Consider the following 10,456-nt stretch of genomic DNA (forward strand, 5'->3'; position numbering starts at 1 on the left):
GCAAGGCCTTCCAAGCGTCCCTCGATTGCTATCGGTGAGCAGTGCTTTCTGAAACTCATTCCCACAGGGCGCGCAAGAGAGAACGGGCAGCTGCAGGACAAGCTCCTCCTGACACCGACTGGGAGAGAGATCAGAACGGAGGCAGAGGCAGAGCGGAGCTGGGGAGGCTGCAAAGGAGGATGGACTCAACCAAAGAAAGAACGTCTCCATCCCATTCTCCTGGTACTTTGAAGCACGATTTGCCGAGCTGTGCAGCAGAATCAGCACAGACCCCTCCCTTCAGCCCACACGTCGCAGCAGCTCTCCCACTGACAGCGTCTCTTCTGTTGATAGCTGCAGTCCTTAGGATTCCCCTGAGCCACCCAGTGCCCCTGTTACCGGCGCTGAGGGCTCAGGTTGTCTCCAGAGTATGAGGTATGTGGGCATGGGACACGCGTGGACGATCTCTCATCACGCCGCAGTGGGTCCTCACAGGAGCTCACTGCTTCGACTATGCAACGTAAGGACCATTCCCTTCCCTGCAGTACAGACGGTGTGGGCACTCCTGGGTGCCTTTCTGGTGGTGCGTGCCACAGCTTCCAGCAGCCCTTAGCTCAGTAATCCTCATGCCCAAGGCACACCTGGGATATCACAGCCCTTGTAGGACCGCTTTCCTCCCTCCTGCATAGCAGAGATAGCAGGGAATTGGAGAAATTGTTTGATGTTGGGGGAGGGAAGATTGAGGTTGCATGTCAGGGGGACGTTCATTTCAGAGAGGGTGGTGAGGTGCTGGAACAGGTGCCCAGAGAGGCTGTGGATGCCCCGTCCATCCCTGGAGGTGTTCGAGGCCAGGTTGGATGGGGCCCTGGGCAGCCTGGGCTGCTATCAAATGTGGAGGTTGGTGGCCCTGCATGTGGTGGGGGGTTGAAGCTTCATGATACTTGTGGTCCTTTCCAACCCAAACCATTCTGTGATTCTGTGAATGCAGTACTCTGCAGAACACGTTAAGACAGTTTTGTGCTCTACAATTCAACACATCAGACACAGAAGAAGAAAAGAGTGCCCTTTCCCCCACATCCCCTCTGACAGGACCGCTTCCAAGGAGGTGCGTTTGGTTGTAAACACCACATTACTGGAAGTGCAGTGATGAAAGAAAGGAAATTCAGAAGGAATCAAACTCAGGGAATGCAGTCAAAGCACTGCAGGAATTATGCAGAACACACCAACTACACTAGCTTTGTAGGTAAGAAAAGAAGGAACAACGTGGGAAAATTTGTAAAACATCTGGAAGAGATAAAAAAGTATAGTGTAACAGTAAAGAGTAACGTCCAGGCCAAACATCAGCTGGGACTTATCAGTCAAAATCCCACGAGACACAGAACCATAGAATGGCCCGGGTTGCAAAGGCCCACAGTGCTCATCTGGTTCCAACCCCCTGCTATGTGCAGTGTCGCCAACCAACAGACCAGGCTGCCAAGAGCCACATCCAGCCCGGCTTTGAGCGCCACAGCCTCCACAGCCTCCTTGGGCAATCCGGGACATCACCCTTACCATGATACAAGCATGAGCTTTGTGGTAATAGGAGGCATGCACGCTCTGGAACCTCTCTTGTCCAGCTGTGTCCCAGTTATCTGTAAGATAATAAATAAAATTAAATAAAAATAAATGACATATTCAGGATGACACAACATCTCAACTTCTGTTTTCCTCACAACTTTAACCCAGGAAGCAAACCCCAGCTCATCTCTCATCTCATCTCATTAGGTTTCATCTCACTGATCTGAAACATTCTGGAGACAAGAGTTACCACAAAACCAGAACCAGGCTGGGCAGAACAGCATCCCATGGGAGCTGCCCCATGCTGCAGCAGAGAACAGAGTGAGACTGAAGGAGCTGCAGAGACAAATCATCATGGGGTGTCCACAACCCTCACTCCCCCGCACTGTCGGTGACAGGAAGAAGAAGCAGATGATGGGGATTTGGTGTTTGTTGTCTTCAGGTTCTCTTCATAGAATGGTTTGGGTTTGAAGGGACCTTTCAGACCATCTCATTTCAACCCCCTGCTGTAGGCAGGGACACCTCCCACCAGCCCAGGTTGCTCACAGTCCCATCCAGCCTGGCCTTCAATGGTTCCATGGAGGGGGGAAACAACAGCCTCACTGGGCAACCTGCTCCTTTGTCTCACAGCCCTCACAATAAAGAATTTCTTCCTAATTTCTTCTCCCAGGATGAGTGCTTTGCCCACGACAAAAATCAGCAGTAATCTGCCCATCCTTACCTCAACCCATGAGCCTTTTCTCACCTTGTTTTCTCCCCCTGTTCTTTTGAGGTTGAAGAACAAGCGGTACAGCACAGCCCGGCTATGAAATGGCTCTGCGATGCTGCTCTTCATTTCCCCATTTTGCTGCCCACAGACAGCGCCGGGCGGCACCCCCTGCCCACCGCCGGGAAGCCCCCGCGGCGCTTTGCATCCCGGCAGCACCGCGGCCGTCCTGCCTTCCGACGGTGCTTCCAACAGGGCTCCGCACTTACTCATGAGCACCGCCTTCCCGTCCACCCGCGCTCGGTGTCGGTACAGCGTCCGTGGCGAACGTGGAGAGCTGCTGAGGGCGGCTGCGCCCACGTTAAGGAGCCGTCGGATGAATAGTCCCCGCCGGCGCCTGCCGCCCGCCGCCCGCTTCCCGCCTGCCCCACCGACACCTGAGGGGCGCGGCCGGAACCGCGGATACAATCCGTCCAGCAGGAACCTCTCGAGCAGCCTGCGGGGAGACAGTGCGGCCGCCAGAAGCCCCGCCAGGCCCGGACCGGCGCCCGGGGAACCCGCGCGGCCACGCACTTGGACTTGCCCACGGCACTGTCGCCCAGGCAGATGATGTTCACGGCCTCCTCGGGGCCGGCCTCAACCTGGGCCTCATCCCGGGGCTTCTTCCCCGCCTCCGCCATTGCTCCGCCGCTGCGTCCCCGCTCCGACACAACACACACGGCGCCGTCGCATTCTGACGACGTCATCACCCGCGCCCCGTCGCATTCTGATGGCGTCATCACTCGCGCTCCGTCGCGCTGAGTTGACGTCACCACCCGCGCGACGCTGCCTGGGAGGAGGGCGCCATGGCGGCCGCGGAGTACTCCAAACGGCCCCTGCAGCTGACGCTGGCGCTGCTGAAACCGGACACCGTTGCCCACCCGCTAGTGCTGGAAGTGAGGGCAGATCGGGTCGCCCCGCACCGCTCGGCCCCCTCGGGACGCTCTGCCGGTGCGCACCTCTCGCACAGCCGCTGCGCCTCTGCCCATAGGCCGTGCATGAGACCATCCTCAGCAACCGTCTCCTCATCGTGCGCGCCAAGGAGCTGCGCTGCGGGCGGGGGCAGAGCCTCCGCTTTTACCGGGAGCACGCGGGTAGGCGGCGAGGGGCTGCGGGGCGGGAAGGAAAAGGCCCTGGGGGTGCTGGTGGGGAGCAGCATCACGAGGCAGCACTGTGCCCTCAAAGCACAGAGAGCCAACTGCACCCTGGGGGCATCCAGAGCAGCTCGGCAAGCAGGGCGAGGGAGGGGATCTGCACCTCTGCTCTGTGCGGAGACACCTTGCCTGGAACAGTGCGTCCAGATGGGGAGCGCTCAGCACAGGGGGGAAGCTGATCTGTTGGAGTGTGTGCAGACGAGGGCCACTAAAAGGGTCTCAAGCATGGAACAGCTCTCCTGTGAGGACAGGGTGAGAGCTGGGGCTGTGCAAGGGGAGAAAGGAAGGCTGTAGGGAGAGCTCATAGCAGCCTTCTGTGTCTGAAGGGGCTGTGGAAAGGAGGAAATGGGCACTTCAGTGGAGTCTGTGTGACAGGACAAGAGGAGATGGTTTCTAACTGACAGAGGGAGACTGAATGTAAGGAGCAAGGTCTTCATGCTGAGGGCGATGAGGCACTGCACAGGTTGCCCAGAGAGGTGGTGCTGCTCATCCCTGCAGACACCCATGCTCAGGGGATGGGGCTATGAGCACTGATGGAGCTGTGGGGATCCCTGCTTATTGCAGGGAGTGGGAGCAGATGGCCTTGAAGAACCCTTCTAACCCAAACCACTGGGTTAGAATGACTGTATGCAAGTCTCTTTCGACCCACACCATTCTCTGATTCCCTGAAGGCTGCTTCTCCCAGGGGTGGGCAGGGAGCACACTGGGTGGGTGCTGTGATTCAGGGTTGTTTCTCTCCCACAGGGCGATTCTTCTACCAGCGGCTGGTGGAGTTCATGGCCAGGTACCTGCTGTGCCATGTGGTGGGCAGTGCAGGGCACGAGGAAGGAATAGGATGAACCTGAGCAGCACGTCCACATCTGGAGGGCTCCAACTCAGCGTGGGATGCATCTTGTCGGAGCCTGTGCTTGTGATGTGCTGAGGGTGAAGGCTTTGGACTGAAGGGTGGGTATTTGTCATGGAACAGCTCCGGTGTGACAAGAGAGGACTCAGTGGGATAGCATCCCAGTGTATTGTGGGTGCCATCATCTAGATGGAGGTCATGCAGATGTTTTGTTTTCAAGCTATCGCTGTCCTGTTGCCACTGTTTCCAAGCTGTCACTGTGAACTTGTCATAAGTATAAGAATGAAGAAGCTGTACCCTGTTATAACCTTACTCTTTCCTGGTCCCTTTTTCAGTGGCCCCATGTGGGCTAATATCTTGGCCCATGAGAATGCCATCTCCCTCTGGAGATCACTGATGGGACCCACCAAAGTGTTCCGAGCTTGAAATTGTGTCCCAGACTCCATCTGAGGAGCTTATGGCCTCACTGACACCAGGAATACCACCCATGGTTCAGGTAGGCCTTCTTGGCTGAGCATTGAGCAGGGACTGGAGCTTGGTGAGGGCTGGACAATGCTATTTTTGTCTGCCTTTCTTTTCTGGCACTTTACATCCGCAGCTTCTGCCTTTCCCTTTAAAACAGTGCATGTTTTAGGTGCAAGACTAGCATCTCACTTCTTCCCTCTCTACTTTATAGATTCCCCAGCGTCAGCTAGCAGGGAAATTGCCGCATGCTTCCCAGAGTTCATTGAACAGCTCTGGTACCAGCAGGAGAAGCCACGTCTGCGCTGTGGGCAGATGTATTACAATGCAGAGAAGCGTGTCCACTGTGTGATCAGGGGTGAAGAAACAGAGTTGACATGAGTTACACGGCGGTATGGTCTGCTGAGCTGGATAAAGCTGCTAGCCACACTGTTTGGGTCGGTCCTATAACAAGACACAGAGTCATGACGTGTCTTAAGGACTGTGTGGAAAGGAAGGACAGATGAGCATCATACTGTGCTGCTTGGGACTGTTATTTGTGCAGCATACAGGTGCTGGGACACTCCTGAAACAACTTCTCCACTAGCAGTACTGAAAGTAAACATAGAGATAAAGCCATGCACTTCCCCAGACCTCGTGTGCTTATTTGTGTATGAGCAGTGCAGATGAATTCCTCCAAGGACTTGGCAGCTAGGGGATGACTAGCGTGCAGATAGTAGGCCCGTATTACTATCTGCTCTATTCTCTCCTTCCCTTATGAAGGAAGGGCTTAATGGAATGAATATGGAAAAAAATGCAGTGGTGAGCAGTGCAATAGTAACTCTTCTGTTATTGCTTTCCTGGATCCAAGCTGGGAGGAAAGGTGGCCTTCAAACTCATATAAAATTTCTTATCGTAAGCACTAGTGGAGGGCACAGTTGGAAGTTGTTCTCAGTAGGAAAGCAGTTCCTTTTAGTCTGGGCTGACAACCCTATGGAATATCTTCTAGAAGTGATTGCAGAAAGATGTGAAGCAGCCCAGTGCCTGTGAAAGATTATACATTGTTTGCTCTTACATCTTCTGGAATGTGGGGTTGATGGCTCTGATGGAACCTGAGAGTGGCTGTTAGAACTACGAAAATTTTGAGTGTGTAATAAAGGCAAAAAATACATAATTCAGTGCATGTACACAGACACCACAGGGGTTCTGTCTGGAGCTCTTCACATTCAGCCTCATAACAGAATACCCAGTGGTGACTCAAAGACTGAATTGCTTCTGGGTTTGCTGTGAGCACAGAGTTCCACATCCTTTCTACAGTTATGTTCCAAGTGTTTCAACCATCCGGATTGTTGGTAGGTTACTGTGTGGTGGGGCACGAGGACTTGGGTTTGAGTTACTGTGAAAGTTCTGTGCTCACTTACGTTCTCCTGTCTGATGCATTTTGAGATCTGTCCACGTGTGAGTCTTTAATCCATTTAAACAGTCCCCTACTATTTTTTTCCAATACTGATGATTTTTTTTAATCAAGGTACTGAGTGAACTTTCTTTCACGTAATTCCAAATGCACTGAATCAGAGAAGGGACTCTGGGAATGTACTTAGGCAAACAAACTCATCCCCATTTTGATGTTAAGCATGAGTGTCACTGATACTGAAGCTCTGTTGATTGAGTCCCAAATTAAATAGCGCGCTGTTCTGTCACAGATCACAAACAAGTTGCTCTTTGATCAGTTTAAGACAGCTATGCTTGAGAAAATGTAAGTTGTCAAAGTGCTGCCCTCCAGCTTCCTTGATTCAGTACACTTAAGTTGTTCTTTCCTTGCTATTACAGGAGATTAAACACAGCCATTATTTTGTTTCAGGTACAGATCAAAAGAATCTGCTGAATATGTCTGCATTTCTGCCTTGCTGCTTTTATTTTCACCCGCAGTACCCAAAGGTAGATCTGTTCATGACATGAAATTATCCATTATGACATGAATTCGTGCTGCATTAATGATTGATTCGTTATTGGTTCCCCAAATGCCTTATGTTGTGTGCTTATTCTGGTAACTACTGATCTTTACTATTTTTCTACACCTTCCGTCGTTACATCTGTCACGGGTTATCGTTAGATATAAGTCTGTGACAGGGGGGCACAGGCCCCGGGAAGAAGAGAAAAAAAAAGGGGTACGACAGTTTGCCGCGACCCGGCCGGCCCCGGGCCGCGTGCGCTCCGGGAGAGGGGGAAGGGCAGAGAGCCAGCCGGTAGTTTTAACGAAGAGAAAACACAAGGGCAACGATCTGAGGAGGAAGGGTAATTTACTGAATTTAACTAAATCAAACAAAACGAGAGAGACAAGAGTATCAAAAATGAGAGTCAAACCACGACAGCACGAGGGAAGCACGCGCTTTCTCCGCGGCGAGCTGAGACGGCTGAGCCGGGACAGGCGGAGAGAGGCAGCCGCTCCGCGTCCTGCCGCAGCTCCCCCACTTCCTCCTCCCGCCAGGTCCTCCGGGGATGCCGCCCCCTCCCCTCCCACTCACGATACTCAAAGAGTCCGCGACAGTAAACGGAACCGAACATTAACTCGTTAACTCCACGTGATGTTCTGATGTGGGAACACTGACAACAAAAAATCACGAAACCACAACAACATCATTTGCTTTTATGATGTTAATTGGGGATGTCATTACGTGGTAACTCCTAGCTTTTTGTTCATCTGAAATGTTTATTTTGCATAATCCCTGAAACAAAACCTTGAATTTCAAGTACCGATCCTCCATCTCAGTGTCATAGTTTCACATACTGTTACAGATCGTGGTTGGCGTTGCTTGGGTAGCTGTCAAGTTAGTGCCGACATGGATAAGGAATTGGTTGAAAGGCTGCAGACAAAGGGTGTGATCAGTGGTTCTTTGTCCAGGTGGAGGCCAGTAAGGAGTGCTGTTCCCCAGGGGCCTGTCTTGAGACCAGTGCTCTTTTAACATCTTCGTCAGTGACATCAGTGATGGAATTGAGTGCACCCTCAGCAGACACAGTGGATGGAGGGGATGCCATTCAGACGGACCTCAACAGACTTGAAAGGTGGGCCCGGCTGAACCAAATGGGGTTCAACACAGCAAAGTGCAAGGTTTGGGATTTGGGCCGGAGGAACCCCAGGCATCTATATAGACTGGAAGGAGCAGTCCTTGAGAGCAGCCCTGCAGAGAAGGACCTGGGGGTCCTGATGGATGAAAAACTGAACATGAGCCTGCAGTGTGATCTTGTAGCTCTGAAAGTAAATGGTATCCTGGACTCCATCAGCAGAGGGGTGCCCAGCAGGGACAGGAAGGTGATTGTTCCTCTCCGCTCTGCCCTCCTGAGGACCCATCTGCAGCACTGTGTCCAGGTCTGGGGGTCCCAGTACAAGAAAGACAGAGAGCTGTTGGAGAGGGTCCAGAGGAGGCTACAAAGATGATCAGGGGGCTGCAGCACCTCCCCTACAAAGACAGGCTGAGGGAGCTGGGCTTGTTCAGCCTGGAGAAGAGAAGCTGCGGGGTGACCTCATTGCAGCCTTCAGTACCTAAAGGGAGCCTACAGACAGGAGGGGAGTCAGCTCTTGGAAAGGGTAGGTAACTGCAGGACAAGGGGAAATGGTTTGAAGTTGAAGGAGGGAAGATTGAGGTTGGATGTCAGGGGGAAGTTCTTTAGAGAGAGAGTGGTGAAGTGCTGGAACAGCTGCCCAGAGAGGCTGTGGATGCCCCGTCCATCCCTGGAGGTGTTCAAGGCCAGGTTGGATGGGGCCCTGGGCAGCCTGGGCTGCTGTGAAATGTGGAGGTTGGTGGCCCTGCCTGAAGTGGGGGGGCTGGAGCTTCGTGGTCCTTGAGGTTCCTTCCAACCCAAGCCATTCTATGACGATTCTATGATGATTCTATGAATGTATGTCTTTGGTCCACCTCAGTCCCATTTCCCCAATCAAGGTGTTTGTTTTGCAGAACAAAAGATGTTCTAAAATTCATCAGGAGATCTAATGCTGAAATAATTGGTGTTAGATGCAAGAGGTCATGTCAGATGTGGATTTTTAACGTAAGGAAGCCCTTGCATTTGGGATGACAGCAGATGTTCTCTATTTTGGGTACTCTGCTGAAAGTCTTTTTTCCTCCTTGCTTGGAAGAGCAGAATATGCTTTTTTTGCTGCTTCTGCAGTGACATTCAGCATGTGCTCTGTGCCCCGTCTGGTGCCGTTTGGTCCCCTGACGATGAGTCACCATTGGTTTTGTGACTTCAAATGGTTTAAATTGAAAACAACTTCTCGTTCAATTTCTCACTTTTCTCTTCTCTCCCTCTTTCCCTGCCCCTCATTAATCTGTTCGTATGGAACAAATGGAGGACAGATTCTGTTCCTTCCTTCAGGATTTTTGCTTGCTTTATTTCAACTCCTGATGTTGTGGCTTAACATCACAAAGGCAAAATTTCCAGATGCTGGTTTAGCATAATGTTACAGATTCTGTTGCTGCAACAACTGCACTGTGGGGCGTTGGGATTAAGGAAGGGGTAAGAAGCATTAGGCTGAGCCTGGGAAGGGGTTTCATTGTTATTCTTCAAAGCAGGTCAAGGAATTGGTGATGTCTGTTGAATTTTGATTTGCACAGTTTGCTGTCACTCAGGCATTTCATATTGACTGCTCATGCACTGTTCAGTTGTTCAGCTTTTCCCCCTTCTAACACTCAAAAGCTTTGTGTGCACCTTTTCTTGGCTCAGAATATGACACCTCGAAGACAGGAAGATGTTCTCCACTTTCCATTCTCCTTGCTATATGTTATGATGCAATGGATTGGTGCAAATGTAAGCAGTTTCAAAGTTACGTTCTGAGCGATACACCAAACTTCTAACAGCTCATTTACCAGTGTCACACAGACAGGGCAGAAAAATGGGAGGCTCTGGGCTTTCTGCCTGGCACTGCGACCCCTGTGGCAATGCCTCTGTGGAGGGAGCCCAGCGGGGATGTGCCCCGAGTGGGTCAACTGAAGCAAGAAAACTTTTCTCTCCGATTTCAACCTTCTTTCTTTAAAGCATCTCACTTGAAGTGCAGTAATTAGCTCCTGTGTCAGGCTTGGTGCCCTGGGCAAACCCCAAAGGGTCTGTGCAGTGTGAGGATGGAGTGGGCTGAGGGGATGGGGGTGGTGGTTGGGCCACAGCCGTCCCATAATAATCAGTGGGCAGGAGCTGCTCAGTGGTGGTGGGAGAGCCCTCCCTTGTGCCTTTCTAAGCAGAGGCTGCCCAGGAAGGAACGCTGCCCCTGGGCTGGTGCTGGGGTTCTGTGTGGGTGTTACATGGACCCCAAACCCTGCACTGAGGGGCCGCAGTCACTTTGTGTGGCCTGATGCATTGTGCCTGCTCTTAACCCAAGATAAACACACCTAAATCAAGTCAACTTTGGCCCATTTTAGAGCTGGATCAATCATTACCACCTTTTTTCCTGCAGTGTGAGTACCAGCAGTGAATCAAACAGAATGAAGATGCAACAGATGGAGTCCCTTTGCTGCTACAGAGCAGCATGAGGCACTGCTGTTTCTTTCAGCCCCCCAGAATCATTGTCATTTTAGAGAAAAACACTGTCATTTTAGAGAAAAACAACTCACTGCATTCCATTCGTGCTTTCACAGGATGAGGCATTTGTCCTACCTTGGGCAGTGCAGGCTGGAAATGCCAGTTCTTTCCTATCCTTGCTTCTGGGCTGGCCTAGGTAACAAGGAGCTCCAGGCAACTCCTCTGCAA

At 51.9% G+C, this 10,456-nt stretch overlaps 2 protein-coding genes and 1 long non-coding RNA gene across 5 annotated transcripts in view; 2 read left to right on the forward strand and 1 right to left on the reverse strand.

Moving 5' to 3' along the window:
• The window catches only part of LOC116217256, a 3,708-nt gene extending 1,515 nt beyond the window's left edge, over positions 1–2,193 (forward strand). Inside the window, exon 2 of the long non-coding RNA XR_004161542.1 lies at positions 396–2,193. This is a non-coding gene — a long non-coding RNA (uncharacterized LOC116217256). The remainder of the gene's footprint in view (positions 1–395) is intronic.
• Positions 1–3,070, reverse strand: part of LOC104913513 (rab-like protein 2A) — a 4,699-nt gene extending 1,629 nt beyond the window's left edge. The window contains exons 1-3 of one of the 3 annotated variants that reach the window (XM_019620903.2): positions 2,816–3,070; positions 2,512–2,738; positions 1,531–1,610 (exon numbers count right to left, since the gene is read on the reverse strand). In XM_019620903.2, the coding sequence (XP_019476448.1) occupies positions 1,531–1,610; positions 2,512–2,738; positions 2,816–3,021 (513 nt within the window). In that variant the 5' untranslated portion in view covers positions 3,022–3,070. Of the gene's footprint in view, positions 1–1,150; positions 1,611–2,511 lie in introns of those variants that run through there. The other 2 variants (XM_019620901.2, XM_019620902.2) reach the window with 2 other exon arrangements.
• LOC116217233 (nucleoside diphosphate kinase 6-like) lies at positions 2,972–6,742 on the forward strand. The gene is made up of 4 exons (XM_031555798.1): positions 2,972–3,177; positions 3,273–3,375; positions 4,180–4,271; positions 4,956–6,742. Exons 1-4 carry the CDS (start codon positions 3,088–3,090, stop codon positions 5,091–5,093), a joined length of 423 nt encoding a protein of 140 aa, XP_031411658.1. The 5' UTR covers positions 2,972–3,087; the 3' UTR covers positions 5,094–6,742.
• Positions 6,743–10,456: the final 3,714 nt, after the last annotated feature.

Source organism: Meleagris gallopavo, chromosome 16 (genome assembly GCF_000146605.3).
Source record: "Meleagris gallopavo isolate NT-WF06-2002-E0010 breed Aviagen turkey brand Nicholas breeding stock chromosome 16, Turkey_5.1, whole genome shotgun sequence".
In the NCBI taxonomy this organism is placed as follows: domain Eukaryota; kingdom Metazoa; phylum Chordata; class Aves; order Galliformes; family Phasianidae; genus Meleagris; species Meleagris gallopavo.